The sequence below is a fragment of the Pristiophorus japonicus genome, chromosome 5 (assembly GCF_044704955.1).
Source record: "Pristiophorus japonicus isolate sPriJap1 chromosome 5, sPriJap1.hap1, whole genome shotgun sequence".
Classification (NCBI taxonomy): Eukaryota; Metazoa; Chordata; class Chondrichthyes; family Pristiophoridae; genus Pristiophorus; species Pristiophorus japonicus.
This window is the reverse complement of record NC_091981.1, coordinates 193,851,382-193,871,764: the sequence shown is the minus strand read 5'-3', so window position 1 is coordinate 193,871,764 and position 20,383 is coordinate 193,851,382. Positions and strand designations below refer to the sequence as shown.

The 20,383-nt window shown below is 43.0% G+C and overlaps 1 protein-coding gene across 1 annotated transcript in view; it reads left to right on the top strand.

The window, feature by feature from the left end:
- Positions 1–19,482, top strand: part of mcm6l (MCM6 minichromosome maintenance deficient 6, like) — an 87,580-nt gene extending 68,098 nt beyond the window's left edge. Inside the window, exons 14-17 of the mRNA XM_070880029.1 lie at positions 7,972–8,080; positions 8,720–8,905; positions 11,589–11,728; positions 19,357–19,482. Coding sequence (XP_070736130.1) covers positions 7,972–8,080; positions 8,720–8,905; positions 11,589–11,728; positions 19,357–19,482 — 561 coding nt within the window. The remainder of the gene's footprint in view (positions 1–7,971; positions 8,081–8,719; positions 8,906–11,588; positions 11,729–19,356) is intronic.
- Positions 19,483–20,383: the final 901 nt, after the last annotated feature.

Genomic DNA, 20,383 nt, shown 5'->3' with positions numbered 1-20,383 from the left:
AAAAAAGGAAAGTCAGTTTTTAATCATTTTTTTTGCAGCGATTCGCTAGCTAAGTGTCTCGTGAATGTGTTGTGATTTAAAAAAAAAAAAAAAAAAATTTTTTTTTGGGGGTTAGTGTTTCTCCCTTCCCAAGGCGCCTCTCGCAGTGGTATCGGCTTCGGAATAAAGTTGCAGAAAATTCACGGTTTGTGCCATGAATCCTCGTGCAATGGCGATTTTTACCGCTGCGTTTATTGAAGCTTGAATTTCAGGCCTCTTAATGGTAGCGGAGCAAAAGCGGTATTTTTGGCGAAGAAATGCAGTTTTAGCCAAAAAATTAATTTCTAGCCCAAAGGGTGGTAGAAGTTTGGAACTCTCTTCCACAAATGGCAATTAATGCTAGATCAATTTATAATTTTAAATTGGAGATTGATAAATTTTTATTAACCAAAGTTATTAAGGGATGTGGGGAAAAGGCGAGTATATGGAGTTATGTCGCAGATCAGCCACGATTTCATTGAATGGCAGAATGGGCTCAAGGAGCTAAATGGCCTACACCTGTTCCTATGTTATATTTTTAATCTGTAACTGATATCTTTTCTTGTAGCTCTTTAAACCACACAGGTAAAGATGTAATCAGCTCAGTTGGTAGCATTCTTACTTCGGAGTCAGGAAGTTGAGAGTTCTAGTTGACATTTTAGTATAGTACACCATTTTCCATACCTCAAGAGTCTACTGTCAACAAGGGGAGACGTCGATGACTAGGTCTAACACCACCTTCAGTGCGCCAATGCAGCCTTCGGTCACCTGAGGAAGAAAGTGTTTGATGACCAGGACCTCAAACCCAGCACCAAGTTCATGGTCTAGAGCAGTAGTGATACCCGCCCTCCTTTTTATTCCAGAGACACTTTACAGCCTTCTGGACTCCACATTGAGTTCAACAATTTCAGATCATAACCTCTGCCCCTATTTTTTTTCACATGGCAGTTGATGACGATTCTGCCATTCCCATTTACACCTTGGGGACGAAATTGCCCCCTGCCCGAAACTGGCTGCACGCTCCCCATTTTGATGGTTTTTACCGCTGCGTTGGTTGAGGTCGCCTCTTGAGCAACATTCCGCTTTTTTAAAAAAAAGTCAGATCAGGAATTTGCTCTTATTGGGGGCGGTTATGCAGCAGTGCCAGCACTTGGAGGGGCCGAAGTTGGGGGAGGTGTGGAGTGGCCGCCGATGACTTCATTATGGCGCTGTGTCACCACGGCTCTCACCTTCACTTAAAGGGGAGAACCTGCACGATATTTAAACTTTGGTCCACTGGACCACCAGGAGGGGTATCGGCTGGGCCAGTGGCCTGGTACCCAAGAGGGGGTGCCAGGCTGCCTATTGGCAGCCCGGCTGAACCCGGGGCATAATTGTCGGCCCGACATGGCAGTCGACCGACCAAAAAAAAAGTGGTAGCGGCAATGTAACCTCCCCTTTAAAGGAAGCCGCATCGCCATTGCAGAAGGCCTCAACCTCACTGGACCATCGGGGGAAAAAAAGCTGATTTGGCACTGTGATTCTGTCTTGCTTGTAGCATGGAATACAATGTATTTTGTGTACAAAATTCCACAATGTTTAATATATTATTCAGATGAAATGGTGACGTGTAGCATTTCTGTATATACTTTCTTGTCCCATTCAAAGCCACTACATCTTGGTTGAATGCAAAAGGTCCCATTGTGAGTTGGAGTTGCTGTAGAAATATTTTAAGAAAAGCATCTGTCAAAAGCAAAAGATGATACTTGTGCATTTTTTATCATTGGTACAATCTATCTAGGATTGCTACACTAACAGTAGAAATGTGCCTTTCTTTTCATTATTTTTAAAAGGACAATAAATTGTCGCAGTAATAGTGAATCTGTGTAAAACTTTAAGACCACAGTTTTTAGTACAGCTTCCAGTTTTGGGCTCCACATTATTGGTTGAGGCAATGGAGAGAGGACATAGTGCAGATTCATTTGGATGCTGTCTGGTATGAAGAAATGTGAAACAAGATTTGGAAAAATTGGGGTGATTGATTTCAAGTTTCTTTGCAGAGCATATAGAAACAAACTGCTTCCAGTGATTGAGAGTTGTAAAGTGAAGGGACTTGAATACAAGAACAAATGGAAGAGATTTAGGACCAAGATTGGGAAAAACTTTTTTTATTTAGAGGGTTGTGAGGCCTGACGAATACATGACTAGAATTGGCGATTAAAGCAGAGACCATGACTAGAATTGGCGATTAAAGCAGAGACCATGAATAGATTGCTAGGTGATAGGATGATAAAGGAATATGCTAAGAGGGTGGGCACATCGGCATAGAGTACTGCTTGTGCAGGATAAACAACAACACAACTGGTAACATAGAAATTGCAGGCTGTTCAATGTAATTCTGAGTTTTGCATTTGATTGCAGGCCTGATCTCTTGTTTAATGCCATATGGGCCCAAGTTTGACCTGGAGTTGCTCTTTTTTTTGGAGCAACTAGATTTTTTTTTTGGAGTATCTTTAAAAATCTCAATTCTGCCCATTTAATTTGCTCCAGTGTAAGTGAGTTAGGTTTAAGTTTAGTTTTTTTCAAAAGGGGGCGTTACCAGCCACTTGCACCTGTTTTGGCCATAGAAGCAAGTTTAGACCGCTAAAAGTTACTCCAAACTAACTTAGGCCAGCGTATGTGGCAGCGCAGAAAAATCTTGCAGTGAGCTAAGAAATTAGCGCTGGTAAGTACATTTAAAGCACCAAAAACACATTTAAAAAAAAAAAAATACAAGGTAGCTGCGAGGACCTGCACCTAGCACCAAGACTTACAAAGGAGAGAAGCTACTGGTTGGGCAGGGGGGCAGAGCTTCTATGTCCCTGGCCATGCAGGGTTTTTTGGCCTCCGACGCACCTCCCCTGGCTGTCGGGTGGGTAGGCCTGCGGCTCCAGGCCACAGCTGGTGTCCACTATCTGGAGGGGATCTGGTGGGCCAGGGGGAGCACTCCTGCTCCTCCTGACCCACAAGCAGTGCTGGAAAGACACTTGACCTGTTTTATCCCGACGATCTTGTCTCCCTTCAGCAGCCGGGTTTCCCAGGTCAACGTGTGTGGCTGGATAAGGCAGCGGTCCACCGATGAGGGAGCCAATTCAGCCAGGGCTAGGGGTGGTGTGCTTTGGGCCCCTCCTACACAGCCTGCAGAGATTGTGGGGGCGAGGAGCTACTGTGCATGCACACACACTCTTGTGTGCATGTGCAGAGGTCCTGCCACTCTTTTCAGCATTGGGACCTGGCTCTGCTCCCCCCCCCCCCCCCCCCACTGCTTGTGCTGTGCTACGCCAAGGGCCTGCAACGTTCCAGCAATGGGGAGAATACTGAAGTAAGTTTTAGGCGTGGTTGTTCTTCTACAAAGTCGCCGCACCTCATGGAGGTGTGCTGTTCTAAGTGGGGTGGGGGGGGGAAATTGGGCCCATGAAAACCAATCCTTTATGTTGATGTTGCATAGTTAGAAATATTATGAATTCAAATGCATGTGAAATACCACAAGGGATATTTCAACTCTTTCAAAGAATGTAATATAGGGAAAACTTGAATGATGTGCATTAAATTCACATGCTATAGATGATGTGTGCGGTATGGTGCCTCTCTTGCTTTTGAGTAATCATTTATTGCAATGGTAGCTATTTTGATGCTGAGTTTTTACTTGTTAATGCATCATACTGTTTAATTTTCTCACTTATCGCATGATTTATATTCGTGGAAGTCCAACTAGTACTAATCAATTGGGTTACCCAGTCGCAATTTAACTACATTACTGAAGTGAAGGCTCTGATAAAGGGTACACCTGAAATGATAACTTTTCTGTTCTCTCCACAGATGGTGCTGAATGTCTCATGTTTTCTGTTTCTGTTCCAGGAAGCATAAAAAAATAGGTGCAGGAGTAGGCCTTTTGCCCTTCGAGCCTGCACCACCATTCAATAAGATCATGGCTGATCATTCACCTCAGTACCCCTTTCCTGCTTTCTCTTCATACTCCTTGATCCCTTTAGCCATCAGGGCCATTTCTAACTCCCTCTTGAATATATCCAATGAGCTGGAATCAACAACTCTCTGCGGTAGAGAATTCCACAGGTTAACAACTCAGTGAAGAAGTTTCTCCTCATCTCAGTCCTAAATGGCTTACCCCTTATCCTTAGACTGTGTCCCCTGGTCTGGACTTCCCCAACATTGGGAACATTCTTCCTGCATCTGACCTGTCCAGTCCCGTCAGAATTTTATGTTTCTATGTGATCCCCTCTCATCCTTCTAAACTCCAGTGAATACAGGCCCAGTCGATCCAGTCTCTCCTCATATGTCAGTCCTGCCATCCTGGGAATCAGTCTGGTGAACCTTCGCTGCACTCCCTCAATAGCAAGAATGTCCTTCCTCAGATTAGGAGACCAAAACTGAACACAGTATTCCAGGTGAGGCCTCACCAAGGCCCTATTCAACTGCAGTAAGACCCTCCATGCTCCTATACTCGAATCCCCTAGCTATGAAGGCCAACATACCATTTGCCTTCTTCACCGCCTGCTGTACCTGCATGCCAACTTTCAATGACTGATGTACTATGACACCCAGGTCTCGTTGCACCTCCCTTTTTCCTAATCTGCCATTCAGATAATATTCTGCCTTCGTGTTTTTGCCACCAAAGTGGATAACCTCACCTTTATCCACATTATACTGCATCTGCCATGCATTTGCCCATTCACCTAATCCTGTCCAAGTCACCCTGCAGCCTCTTGGCATCCTTCTCACAGCTCACACCATCACCCAGCTTGGTGTCATCTGCAAACTTGGAGATATTACTCAATTCCTTCATCTAAATCATTGATGTATATTGTAAATACCTGGGATCCCAGTACTGAGCCCTGTGGCACCCCACTAGTCACGGCCTGCCATTCCGAAAAGGACCTGTTTATCCCGACTCTCTGCTTCCTGTCTGCCAACCAGTTCTCTATCCAAGTCAGTACATTACCCCCAATGCCATGTGCTTTAATTTTGCACACCAATCTCTTGTGTGGGACCTTGTCAAAAGCCTTTTGAATGTCCAAATACACCACATCCACTGGTTCTCCCTTGTACACTCTACTAGTTACATCCTCAAATTCTGGAAGATTTGTCAAGCATGATTTCTCTTTCATAAATACATGCTGACTTGGACTGATCCGGTCACTGCTTTCCAAATGCGCTGCTATTTCATCTTCAATAATTGATTCCAACATTTTCCCCACTACTGATGTCAGGCTAACCGGTCTATAATTACCCGTTTTCTCCCTCCTTCTTTTTTAAAATGTTTTACATTAGTTACCCTCCAGTCCATAGGAACTGATCCAAAGTCAATAGACTGTTGGACAATGATCACCAATGCATCCACTATTTCTAGGGCCACTTAAGTACTCTGGGATGCAGACTATCAGGCCCCGGAGATTTATCGGCTTTCAATCCCATCAATTTCCCACCTAAAGGATTTCCTTCAATTCCTCCTTCTCTCTAGACCCTTGGTCCCCTAGTATTTCCGGAAGGTTAATTGTGTCTTCCTTCGTGAAGACAGAACCAAAGTATTTGTTTAACTGGTCTGCCATTTCTTTATTCCCTATTATAAATTCACCTGAATCTGACTGCAAGGGACCTACGTTTGTCTTCACTAATCTTTTTCTCTTCTCTCATATAGAAGCTTTTGCAGTCAGTTTTTATTTTCCGGCAAGCTTCCTCTGATACTCCACTTTCCCCCTCCTAATTAAACCTTTGTCTGTCCTCCTCTGCTGAATTCTAAATTTCTCCCAGTCCTCAGGTTTGCTGCTTATTCTGGCCAATTTATATGCCTCTTCCTTGGATTTAACACTATCCTTAATTTCCCTTGTTAGCCATGGTTGAGCCACCTTCCCTGTTTTATTTTTACTCCAGACAGGGATGTACAATTGAAGTTCATCCATGTGATCTTTAAATGTTTGCCATTGCCTAGCTACCGTCAATCCTCCAAGTATCATTCGCCAGTCTATTCTAGCCAATTCACGTCTCATACTATCGAAGTTACCTTTCCTTAAGTTCAGGACCCTAATCTCTGCATTAACTGTCACACTCCATCTTAAAGAATTCTATCATATTATGGTTGCTCTTCCCCAAGGGGCCTCGCACAACAAGATTGCTAATTAGTCCTTTCTCAGTACACATCACCCAGTCTAGGATGGCCAGCCCTCTAGTTGGTTCCTCAACATATTGGTCGAGAAAACCATCCCTAATACACTCCAGGAAATCCTCCTCCACCGTATTGCTACTAGTTTGGTTAGCCTAATCTATATGTAGATTAAAGTCGTCCATGATAACTGCTGTACCTTTATTGCACACATCTCTTAATTTCTTGTTTGATGCTGTCCCCAACCCCTCTACTACTGTTTGGTGGTCTGTACACAACTCCCACTAGTGTTTTCTGCCCTTTGGTGTTCCGCAGCTCCACCCATACAGATTCCACATCATCCAAGCTAATGTCCTTTCTAATTATTGTTAATTTCCTCTTGAACCAGCAACGTCACTCCACCTCCTATTCCTTTCTGTCTATCCTTCCTAAACATTGAATACCCCTGGATGTTGAGTTCCCAGCCTTGGTCACCCTGGAGCCATGTCTCTGTGATGCCAATTATATCATATTCGTTAATTGCTGCCTGCACAGTTAATTCGTTCACCTTATTACGAATACTCCTCGCATTGAGGCACAGAGCCTTCAGGCTTGTCTTTTTAGCACACTTTGCGCCTTTGGGAAGTCCAGAACCAGGGGACACAGTCTTAGGATAAGGGGTCGGCTATTTAGGACTGAGATGAGGAGAAACTTCTTCACTCAGCCACAGAGTTGTTGATGCCAGTTCATTGGATATATTCGAGGGAGTTAGATATGACCCTTACGGCTAAAGGGATCAAGGGGTATGGAGAGAAAGGAGGAAAGGGGTACTGAGGTGAATGATCAGCCATGATCTTCTTGAATGGTGGTGCAGACTCGAAGGGCTGAATGGCCTACTCCTGCACCTATTTTCTATGTTTCTATGTTTAGAATTTTGCTGTAATGTGGCCCTTTTTGATTTTTGCCTTAGATTTCTCTGCCCTCCACTTTTACTTTTTTCTATCTTTTGCTTCTGCCCCCATTCTACTTCCCTCTGTCTCCCTACATAGGTTTCCTTCCCCCTGCCATATTAGTTCAACTCCTCCCCAACAGCACTAGCAAACACTCCCTCTAGGACATTGGTTCCGGTCCTGCCCAGGTGCAGACCGTCCGGTTTGTACTGGTCCCACCTCTCCCAGAACCAGTTCCAATGCCCCAGAAATTTGAATCCCTCCCTTCTGCACCACTCCTCAAGCCACGTATTCATCTTAGCTATCCTGCGATTCCTACTCTGACTAGCACGTGGCACTGGTAGCAATCCTGAGATTACTACCTTTTTGAGGTCCTCCTTTTTAATTTAACTCCTAGCTCCCTAAATTCAGTTTGTAGGATCTCATCCCGTTTTTTACCTATAGCGTTGGTACCTATATGCACCACGACAACTGGCTGTTCACCCTCCCCCTCCAAAATGTCCTGCAGCCGCTCCGAGACATCCTTGACCCTTGCACCAGGGAGGCAACATACCATCCCGGAGTCTCGATTAAGGCCGCAGAATTGCTTATCTATTCCCCTTACAATAGAATCCCCTACCACTATAGCTCTCCCACTCTTTTTTTTTTTTTTTTTTTTTTTTTCCCTGCTCTCCTGTGCAGCAGAACCACCCACGGTGCCATGAACTTGGCTACTGCTGCCCTCTCCTCGTGAGTCAGCCGCCCCCGCCCCCAACAGCACCCAAGGCGGTGTATGTGTTTTGGAGGGGGATGGCCACAGGGATCCCTGCACCTTCCTTCCACTGCTCTTCCTGTTGATCACACATTCATTACCTGCCTGTGAAGGCTAATTTTGTATTCTGTGTCCAGGTTCAGCCAAAGCATGTTAAGGAGGCATACAGACTGCTGAACAAGTCAATTATTCAGGTGGAGACTCCAGATGTCAACTTTGATCAAGAAGAAGAAAATGAACCAAATGGTGTGATTTCATTGCTCTATTTACCTTGTTTGCCTCTGAAGAGAGCATTCTTTTTTTAACTTGTGGATTGTTCTGTGTAAGGAAGAAGTGAAAACTAATTTTCTGCTTTAGTGTGATTTTCATCCAGAAATTTAACAGAATTAAACTGAAAGATTTGAGCTGAAACCATTAAGGTTTAGTTAGTGAACCATACAGCTCTTAATTCTAGTGTGTCCCAGTTTAAATTCCTGGTCATCACTGCTGAATTTTGACAGAATTATGATTGGCTTTGGTGTCGTTGGGCTGGGGGGGGGGGGGAGCGGCACGTGGCGTGGGGGGGTGGGCAGGCGGGGAGGGGCACGTGGCAAGAGGGAATATCAGCATTGTTCTCAGCACTATTATTCAGACAGGCTTGCTGGAAATGTTTATGTATAAATGTTGGGCAAAGATTTAGGCTGTTGACATCAACCATAACCACTGGGATAATATAGTGGAGGGTTTTGGTACCCATCGACCATATCCCAGCCAGATTAATCATCTTGAGCAAAGGAAAAATTAAACAATGAGGGTGAAGAGGATTGAATAAATGTCAATAATGGTTAGCTACAGGTCCTGCATATCATTACTGGCACTACCTTACAGGCTGCTGTTTCCTTTTAGTTGATAATGCAATTGGCAGTAGTGTGGACAACAATGCTGTTAGCGCTGATGAGGATGTGGAGATGGAGCAACACGTTCCTGGGCTAGAGAGATCTGACACACAGCCTGCTGCACGAAAAATGTCATTTACTGAATACAGGAATATTTCTAACCTGTTAGTCCTATATATGCAAAAGATAGAAGGAGGTATGTACTGATGTGTTTTTTTGTGTAATATATTTTTTTTGTTCCTGGGATGTGGCAAAGCTGCATTTATTGCCCATCCCAATTTTCCTGAAGATGCCGGTGGGCCTTCTCCTTGAACTGCTGCCGTCCTTGTGATGGTGCTAGGTGTCGAATTCCATATTGACCCAGTAACAATGAAGAAATAATGATGTATGTCCAAGTCGGGATGGTATCCAGTACCATAACCAGAGATTAGGTACGCCTATCCTGCCAATGGGTTTTCAGTATTTTGCGGAGGCAGCATTGGTGGTACTTCAGTGTTTTGAGGTGCCTACTGTACACTGTCCATGTCTCTGAAGCATATAGGAGGCTCTATAGACCATGCGTTTGATGTCAGGTTGGAGATCTTCAAACACTCTTCCTCCTGGCGACCGAAGGCTGCACTAGAACTGAAGGCGGTGTTGGCTTTCGTCATTGATGTCTGTCCTCGCTGACTGAAGGCTCCCGAGGTACGGAAAGTGGCCCATGCTGTCCAAGGCCTCGTCATGGATCTTGATAATCGGTGGTGAGGTGGGGGGGGCAGTACTGTGTAGCAGGGGCAGGTTGGTCGAGAACCTTGATATAATCTACAGATGTTTAATGTAAGGCCAAGTCTCTCTTCAGCGAAGGTGTCAACAATGGTTTGGAGTTCAGCCCCAGGTGTGCACAAACGCAAGCATCATCTGCATACTGTAATTTAATGACAGAGGTTGGAACAACCTTGGTTCTGGACTGGAGGTGACGGAGGTTGAACAGTTTCCCATTCATCCTGTCGATTTAAAAAGCTCCCTGCTAAAGATGAAATGGAACATTACGGCGAGAAAGATTGAGAAGAGCGTTGGTGTAATGAAACAGCCTGGCTTGACCCCGGTAATCCATTGGCATACCAACGTCGCTGTTCTCTCACAGGCCAGCATCAAGGCATTGATCACGCTCTGCATGCCTGATACAAGACACCCGAAGCAAGCAATCCACTCCGAGCTCCGCCACGGCAAGCGAGCCCCAGGAGGCCAGAAAAAATGCTTCAAAGGCATCCTCAAAGCCTCCTTGAAAAAATGTAACATCCCCACGTTCTCTTGGGAATCCCTGGCCCAAGACCGCTCAAAGTGGAGGAGAAGCATCCAAGAAGGCACCGAACATTTCGAGTCTCTTCGCCGGGAGCACACGGAAGCCAAGTACAAACAGCAGAAGGAGCACACGACAAACCATTTTGTCCTTTCAACCGCCACCTGCCCCACTTGTGACAGAGTGTGTAGATCCCGCATCGGACTCATCAGTCATCTTATAAATAGTGTGGAAGCAAGTCATGATAGACTCCGGGGGACTGCTGAGGAAGAAAGAGATTAGGTATACTTGCCTTTTTCAAATTCCATCCATAACTTTGGTAGGTTTTTTCTTTACATGCTGATATTGAAGAGCCAAGATTAGTGAATTAAAATGCATACGCAACAATTCATGGCTTTTAACTATTTGGTCCAGGGGAGTTTGGATTAATTTATATTAAGATTGTTCCATTAAGTTAAGATAAATTCAACTGAGGTTTTGAGAATGCAAATTACATCTGGTTGAAGCAGCTGAAGAAAAGATGTTTCTTGCCACATCAGTTGGATACAATGGTGATAAGATATTCCAATAGTATTCACATGTTGGATTAGCTACATTCATTAAACTAGAGGGCGGGATGGTGGGATCTGCCAGGAGCTCACTCCTAGGAGGGCAGTAGCGGGTATAAATGACTGCTTAATTGGCCAATCTCCAACATGGAAAGCTGGGGAAGGGTCAGGTGTCATGTCTTTGTCGTCTTGTCTGGTTGGAACACAACAGTCTACAGAAATTTGAAATAGAAATTATCTATTTTTCCATGGTTAGAGCTGATTAGTCTGAATAGATTTTGCAAGACCATAAAGTGAATTTATCTTGCTAACTGGGATAGTGTGGTGGTTATTTTCTATGTTACAAAGAGCAGTATGAAATGGATTGAAATTTATCATGTTTCTGCTTGCTCATGAAAAATAAAACCGCTGTTGGTTCACCATTTTCCCCATCTCCATAGAATATTTCTGTTCACCTTTCAGAGGATGCAAGTGAGACATGAGGTTACAGTATCCAGTGCACACAAGGGGTTTCATTGTTCTGACCCTGGTGACACGCTGTTGTATTATTAGATATTGGGCAGTAAATACCAACACTTGATAGTAAGGGATGTGGGGTCTACTTCTGGGAAAGATTGCTGCCACTGATTGAGAATATCTAATGCAAACCCCAAATTGTAACCATGTTTTACTGACATCTTGGTTTAAAAATTGTTACACGGCTATAATATTTTGTGTGCGCGTATTCCAAGTTACTTCTGACTGTTGGACTCTTGGTATCTTCTATTACAAGATGATGAGCACCACATGCTTTGCAGCAAGACAATCATCAAACTTATTGGGAGAAAAGCTTGCATAATTGAGAATCTGAGCATCTCAGCAGATCATTTCATGTCTTTGAAGAGTCCGATTTCTTTTGCAAGACATTGTCGGTAGTTGTTGCTCAACTTGTAGTGGCTATAAATATGCTGGGTGAATTGCAGCACCTACATGTGGGACTCTAACCTAGGATCACAGTTTCTGAAAAATGTAATTCCTAAATGCTGTTCTAAAGTACTTCTGCTTTATTATAGTGGAAGGAGATGTGGCTGTGCAGAAAAGTGATCTTGTAAATTGGTACCTAAAGGAAATGGAAAGCGAGATTGAAACCGAGGCTGAACTGATATTGAAGAAAAGACTTGTTGAAAAGGTTATTCACCGACTGATTCACAATGTGAGTGTTTTATATTGCAGATTATAATTCAGTTTTACGACTTTGAGGACTGAATCTTAACAGCCCTGCGATTGCGGGTTTGGAGCCGGGCCTGCTGTCAAAGTGGCCAAGATTGACAGTGGGGCGGGATGCCACTTGAACCCGCCTCCTTGTCAGTTTCCAAAGTGTCTGGTCTGGCTGCAGTACACTTGCCCGCTGCTTGGTGTTGGGTCTGTCACTAAGGTATTTAAAAATAATTTTACAGGTACTTATCATTTTCCAAGATTTTCAGCAACTTCCCATCACTCGGGCTCCACGTCAGGTAAGTGTGTCAGGTTCTCATTGACTCTCCTTTCCTTTGACTAGTTGACAGCTGCAGAAGTGCTATAAAAGCTACCATTTCACGGCTGTTCACTTTCCAATCTGAGGCTGAAGACTTCAGTATTTGGAAAACACTTTTGAGCTGCATGCAGGTTGGAAATGTCTGCAATGAACTCTCTATCCACTGCAACCTCCTTGGAGCAACCTCCACTCACTTTTGACCGATCGCTTCTGTCATCTGAACTTCAGCTGCCATCTATTCCAACAGCATTAGTGCCCTTGAGAAAATCTCACGTTGGTCCTCAGAATCCCACCACAATCAGCCCCAACACCAGCATCACTAATCACACCAGCATCACCAACAACACCACCAAATTTCTCTGCAATCACCTGATGCTGCACAGGACCTGGCATCAGCACCTGACCACATTGCTGCCAGGGATGGCCTCACCATGGCCACATTTACTTAACTTGACACTGTACACCTTGGCTGCCACATGATGCACCAGATTGGTACCACTCCATGCCAGCACCATAAGAAATCCCTGCAATGACCAAGCCATTCCTCTCACACTCATCACCATTATGGATCACCATGCACTACAACTCACTAAGGCCACGTACAATGGTTCACACACATCTGTCCAAGAATGCAAAGTGTTCAAAATAAAGATTTCAATGTTTGACAACACATTAGTGGAAACTCTGTGAACATTGGCTAAAAGACCCAAGTGCCTACCCTTTTGTTAATTGGTATGATTGGATGAGGATGAGAGTGAGGTGTGACGAATGAGATGAGGATGTGATAATATAGATCGAGGGATGGATGGAGGTGCAAGGTAAGTTGATGTGAGTAAGGATGTGCAGGAGTAGGGTAGGAAAGATAGTGATGAGATGAGTGGCATAGTAGGATGGAGATGAGTGGCACAGCAGGATGAAGTTGAGTGTGGCTTTGCAATAATGTTTTGAAATGTCATTGAAAGGTTTGCACCACTAGCCAGCTCCTCCTGATGACATCCCTGCTTGTGCCCTCCTGTGCAGTGTGCAACCAGGCTGCATTGGTGTTTTGAGGAGATTGCTTCTGCCCATTGGAAGAGAAGAGAACCTTCCTGCATGCTGTGTCTCCCTACATAAGCATCTGGAGTGGGTCATGGGAGAGCCCTGGGTGCAGCTGCACAACTTTGTGCAGTGCTTGTCAGTGTTGGCGGCACCTCAATGCTGCAGAACACTGACTGAACAACTGTCAAAATCGTGGCCATGGTCCCTTTAAAGCAACCGGTTGATGACACATCATCAAATGATGTCATCAGACCCGCTTCCTTTTAATTGGCCGGGAACCTTGCAGGGCGGGCTTAATTAGCCCCATCAACGGAAAATTCTTAGTGTGGGCTGTAGGGAGGAGTGGCTTCACCAGCCTCCCTGGACCCGTCACGGCCTGTGTGTGAAGGAACCCAGTAAGTTCCATAGACACATTCTTGCATCGAGTTTCTAAGACTGCTCTAAAGCTGTTACGTCAAAACTACAAAGGAAATAGTCGTTTTCCCTGAAATTCCGGTCGGAGGATTCCTTCGGACGAAAGCTTCAGATTACCGCACTTCTATTCTTTTTAATAGGAAGAAAAACAAATAAACAATTGCGTTCTATTATGCCGCCCTTCATGTCGCGCTGCTTCATGCAAAATTTTAAGTTTGAGATTTGTACTGATGAATTTTACCAGAAACTTGAACTGTAACCTAACCATGCAATTGCAACTGCATTTTAGGCACAATTTCCCAATTGCACCCAAAGCGGAAGCTCTACCCATTTTTAACAGCAGAAATGAAGCTCCATTAATTCTTGCTAATTGAATTTTATAACCCTCTCCCCAGAACACTAGCTGTGTGTTCTAATATTTTTGAAAATGTGGGTATTGGGGGGGTAAAAAAAAGAGGAAGACCTTTATAACAAACTAATCTTGCTGAATTCGGGTAAACTGTCCACCCTCCCAATCCTGCCCTGTGCTGATTTATGTTCAGCAGGTGACTGTTTTCCATGTTTCATTTCGTTGTTACATTAGTTGTAGAAAACCCTCAAGAGGAAATTATAATTCTGTATTTGTAAGCATTTCTAAGAGGTCTATAACTACCGAGTCTGTGTTGCGGTTCAATGTCCAGAAATGCTTTATCAACATGGCACGACAGTTTTCATATTATTTGTAGAGTATTCAGTGCTCCAATTACCAAGACTGAAGCCCACAGGAGATTACTCATTGTGCTAGTGCAAATACAAAATATACTCTGTACATCAAGTTTTCAATTTTTATTTCTTTGTAAAGTCTGTTACAATTAATGGCATTTAAAACCAAAGACAAGGAGCCTGACATTATGCCAATAGTGGTGTACGCACAGCGTATGCTGTTGGAAGCCTTGTAAAACATGTGTGAAAACCTGGGACTTGCAATCTGTCAAAGTTTGCCTTGACCGATTGAAAGAATTTACCCCAAAGACACTTTTTTGCTGGTGCAGAATGAGGCTATTTGCTCAACTACTGTCCAGTAAATGCCCACAAAACCCTTATGCCTGATAAATGCAGGCATAGACCCTGCTTTTACTAGCATAAGGGTTAAAATAAACGTTAAATTAAAATTGAAAAAATGATTAAAACGTACTGAAACATTTAAGTTTAGTTTTAGTTTATGGCCCAGGACCCAAAGATTCTTAAGCCTGGAAGCCGGTAGTTAGATTAAGTTCTGATTCTTTTTCGGCTTGGAGTCATATTCCAGAGGTACACCTCCGACCTCAAATTTCACCTCGTGAAGTCAACATCAGAAAACGGCAAATTTCCTAGAATGTGCCGTGAGATTTTCTAGATTTTCATCATCTGTCTTTGTGTTGAAATGTTTGAATGTGTTTCCTAGTAACAGATCTTTTCCTTTTTTTAAATTGGGATCTGAATATTTTTTTTAATGTAACGTTGAGTCTAATTTGATGCAAAGCCTGGCAAGTTTCACTCTATTCAGTTCCGTTTCCTCTACCATTGCAATGGAGCACAAGAACAGGACTAGGCCATTCAACCCCTCTAGTCTAAGAACATGAGATGGGAGCTGGAGTTGGCCATTTGACCCTTCGAGCCTGCTCTGCCATACAACAAAATCATGGCTAATCTACCTCAACTCCATCTTCCTGCACTATCCCCATATCCCTTAATTCCTTATTTCCCCAAAATATATTGACATCTGTCTTGAATATACTCAATGACAGAGCATCCACAGCTCTCTGGGGTAGACAATTGCAATGATTCACAACCCTTTGAGTGAAGACATTTTTCCTCATCAGTCCTAAATGGCTGACTCCTTATTTTGAAACTGTGACCCTGTGTTCTAGATTCCCCAGCCAGGGAAATTATTTTCTCAGCATTAATCCTGTCAACCCCCTTAAGAACTTTATATGTTTCAATTCAATCACCCCTCATTCTTGTAAACTTTAGGGAATATAGGTCCAATCAGTCTCTCATTAGGAAATCCCCTCATCCCAGGAACCAGTCTAGTGAACCTTTGTTACACTCCCTCAAAGGCAAGTATGTCTTTTCTCAGGCAAGGGGACGAGAATTGTATATAGTACTCCAGGGGTGGCCTCACCAATGCCTTGTATAATTGTATAATTCCTTTGCAACAAAAGCTGACTTACCATTTGCTTACCTTATTCCATGCTGTACCTGCATGTTAACTTTGTGATTCCTCTACAAGGACCCCCAGGTCCCTCTGAATGCAAACATTTCCCAGTGTCTCGTCATTCAAAAAATATTCTGCTTTTTTTGTTTTTCCTATCGAAGTGGATAACTTCAAATTTCCCCACATTGTATTCCATTTGCCATGTTCTTGCCCACTCAGTCAACCTGTCTATGTATCTCTCTGCAGCCTCTACGTCCTCCTCACACCTTACTTTGCCACATAACTTTATCTGCAAACTTGGATACATTACACTTGATCCCTTCTTCTAAATCATTAATATAGATTGTAAATAGCTGAGGGCCAAGCATAGGAACATAAAAATTAGGTGCAGGAGCAGGCCATTCGGCCCTTCGAGCCTGCACCGCCATTCAATAAGATCATGGCTGATCATTCAACCTCAGTACCCCTTTCCTGCTTTCTCTCCATTTCCCTTGATCCCTTTGGCCGTAAGGGCCATAGCTAACTCCCTTTTGAATATATCTAACAAACTGGCATCAACAACTCTGCAGTCGGGAATTTCACAGGTTAACCAATCTGAGTGAAGAAGTTTCTCCTCATCACTGATCCTTGTATTACCCCACTAGTTAGTCTGCCAACCTGAAAAGTTCTGTTTATTCCTGCTCTGTTTTCTGTCCATTAACCATCCTCAATCCATGCTAAGAAATTACCCCAAATACCATGGGCTAGAAATTCAGTTTTTGGTTTTAGTTTTTCCTGCTATTTTATGGAAAAAATACCACTAAAAACATAACTTTTTTTTAAGTGGATAAAATTGCCATTGCACAAGGATTCGTGGTGAAAACCGTGGTCCTCACCAACTTTAGCCCAAGGCCTATCAGTGCCAAAAATACAAGCCCTGGGAGGGGCAAAAAAACACACACACAATTGCAAAAATAAAGAAATAAAATATTCAGAAAACATTTACTACACCTATACACTTAACTAATGAATCACTGAAAATGTAAAAAAAATTCAACGTAATCATTTTTTTTGTAGCTCTTAATAGCTACCGCTGTTTCTGGGGCTTCAACGCAAGCTTTTCTCGGGTGTTTTTTTTCCACCCTGAGTACAAGTTCGCCAAATGACCAATTTTAAGCGGTGAGCTTTTTTTTGGCGTTGCACTTCGTCTATTCGCTTTTTGGTGATATTTCAAAACCGCCATGCGTTAAATTTGGTCAATTTAGATGAATACCTTTTACCGGCAAAAATGGCAAAATATTGCCGGAAAAAAACATGCATAAGGCTGGCCAATTTCTCCCCCATGAGTCCTAATTTTGTGTAATAACCTCGTGTGGCACCTTATTGAATGCTTTTTGAAAATCCAAATGCACTACATCCACTTATCCCTCTTATACATCCTACAGGTTACAGCTTAAAAACACTAACAGATTTGTCAAAAATTATTTCCCTTTCATAAAACCATGTTGACTCTGCCTAATCTTATTGAATTTTCTAAGTGCCCTGTTACCACGTCCCTACTAATAGATTCTAGCATTTTACTTACTGCTACTGTCAGGCTAACTAGCCTATAGTTTCCCATTTTGTTCTCTTCCTCATTTCTTGAATAGCAGGGTTATGTTTGCAACCTTCCAATCCTTGGACTGTTCTAGAATCTAGGATATTCTGGAAGATTAATATCAGTGCATCCACTAACTCTGTAGATACCCCTCAAAACCCAAAGATGCAGGTGGACAGGTCCAGAGGATTTGTCGCCATAGTCTCATTAGTTTCTCTAGTACTAGGGCCTAGAAATTGGGAGTGCCCCATTTTTGGGGGGGGTGGGGGCGCAGTAACATGCACAAAACTTTGCGCTGGGCACAGAAGTCTTGCACCTCACGATAAATTGGGTTTACCACCCCCGAAAGGAAGTGGAACGCTAAATCAACCGCTTAAGAGGTGCTCTACCCTGAATTAAATGGAAGGACCCAAATTGCATATTCTGCATGCAAGGAACCCACTTACCTGTCACGCGATCGGGTTGAGCAATCACAGCACCAACCCTGCGACCAAAGCGTCACCGGAGCAGGAAGCGAAATGAGATTTTTTTTTCAGCAGCAGCTAGCCCACTCCTCTTAAATTTCGTCCACGTAGCGACTGACCATTGGGTACACATCCCCTACAGCTGTTGTCGCCCGCTTCAGGGGGAAAAACCCAATTTAGGTGCTGGGGCGCTGCGCACAGCGATAACGTCTCAATCTCCAAGTACAGGAGAATGGGGCGCAACACCGTGGCGGCGCCGCTAAACTCTCTCCGAATTTAGCGGGAGTCATTAGTGGCACTGCTCCCGGTCCCAAAGTCAATTGTGCAGGGTGTTAGGGGGATACGCAAATGTACCCAATTTCTCCACCTATGTCTTTACTGGTACTAATTTCTATTCCTCATTCTCTGCACCCATGATTCCCATTTATTTCTAGAAGGTTTTTTGTGTCATCTACCATGGGCTCAGCTCCACTTCCCTGCCTGCTCCCCATAACCCTTCATTCCCTTATTGTTCAAAAATTTGTCTATCTCTGCCTTAAAAATATTCAATGACCCAGCCTCCACAGCTCTTTGGGGCAGAGTTCCATAGATTTACAACCCGCGGAGAAGAAATTTCTCCTCACCTCAGTTTTAAATGGGTGGCCCCTTATTATGAAACTATGCCCCCCTAGTTCTAGATTCCCCCATTAGTGGAAACATCCTCTGCGTCTACCTTGTCGAACCCCCTCATTTATCTTTTATGTTTCAATATGATCACCTCTCATTCTTTTGAACTCCAATGGGTATAGGCCCAACCTACTCAGTCTGTCTTCATAACTCAACCGTCACCTCAAATCAACCTAGTGAACCTTCTCTGAAATGCCTCCAATGGAAGTATATCCCTCCTTAAATAAAACTGTATGCAGTACTCTAGGTGTGGCCTCACCAATACCCTGTACCATTGTAAGAGGACTTCTCTGCTTTTATATTCCATCCCCCTTGCAATAAAGGCCAACATTCCATTTGCCTTCCTGATTACTTGCTATACCTGCATACTAACGTTTTGTGTTTCATGCACAAGGACTCCCAGGTCCCTCTGTACTGCAGCATTTTGTAAATGTTTCCATTTAAATAATTAGCTTTTTATTTTTTCTGCCAAAGTGGATAATCTCTCTTTTCCACATTATACTCCATCTGCCAAATTTTTGGCCACTCACTTAACCTGTATATTCTTTTGCAGATTTTTTGTGTCTTCCTCACAACTTGCTTTCCCATCCATCTTTCTATCAGCAGCAAACTTGGCTACATTGCACTCTGTACCTTCATCCAAATCATTAACATAGATTGTAAATAGTTGAGGCCCCAGCACTGATCCCTGTGGCACCACACTAGTCACTGTTTGCCAACTGTAAAATAACCTATTTATCCTGACTCTTTGTGGAGTTTGCCAATCCTCTAACCATGCTAATATATTACCCCCAACCCCGTGAACTTTAATCTTGTGCAGTAACCTTTTATGTGGCACCTTATTGAATTCCTTCTGGAAATCCAAATACACCACATCCACTGGTTTCCCCCTTATCCACCCTGCATAAGGTTGTAATGATGCTCAAAATATTTTTTTATGGATGTTGATGTCATTGCTGTTTTTATATTTTAGGATCACATTCTGATAGAGTTGACCAAGTCTGGACTGAAGAAGCTAAAGGCTGGAGAAGGGGATGATGTCATTGAAGCAGCTGATCCCTTCTTGGTAGTTAATCCAAACTATGTGTTGGAAGATTAGTGGATATTGCATTTTCAAAATTAATTATCAGATGATTAGCACTTGAAGCTTGCACATTAATTAAAAATGCATATGTGATAAAATGCCAATTAATATTGCAATGGTAAACATACTGGTACTGAATTTCTTGAATAGGACAAGGAATTTGAGTATTTTAATCAATTTTTCTCATATTTTCAAAGAATCTGGATTGGTGATGAACATCCCCTCGTGGATAAAGGGATAAAATATTTCACTTTGAGTAACTGCTGACTAATGGTGTAAAATGTTAGTTTAATATATCAGAAAATAAAGGCTGTATTTTCATAAATTAAAGCAGTTTTATTATTGTATAATTTTGAAAGATATGACACTTAACTAAGAGAAAATGGGAAAAATATGAAACCTTTACTAAATTTCTGTTGGCTCAGCAGTGACTATGGGGCTGAATGAATTCACTCTGTTGCTGCTTCAGTCATTTGTGCCCCTTTTTGTAACCAGTCATTCTTGATGTTGTCTATCCTGTGCTCTTGCTTTATCTTTTTGTATGCAGGGCCACAAAACATATTCTAGCTATTTCCATTCTTGAAACAAGCCTAAACTATCAGTCGTCTTTCTGGGATGTTATTGTATCATTTTTTTATTCTTTGCATCCTGGATGCTCTCAGTGCTACTGTCACCAACTCATCTCTGCTGTTATCTTTTCCTCATCAACTTTTCTTGTGTTCCAACATTCAGATCCATATAGTATGGGGGTAAGTATCGTTTCAAAAACTGACTTACTTTTACAAAAATATCTTTAGCCTTCCATATCTTCATTTAATCGTCCAAAAGTAGCAGAAGCAAATTCAATCCTCCTTTTGATGTTTTGTTCACAACTTCCATTGTCTGCCACTAACCCACCAAGGTAGACAACATTTTC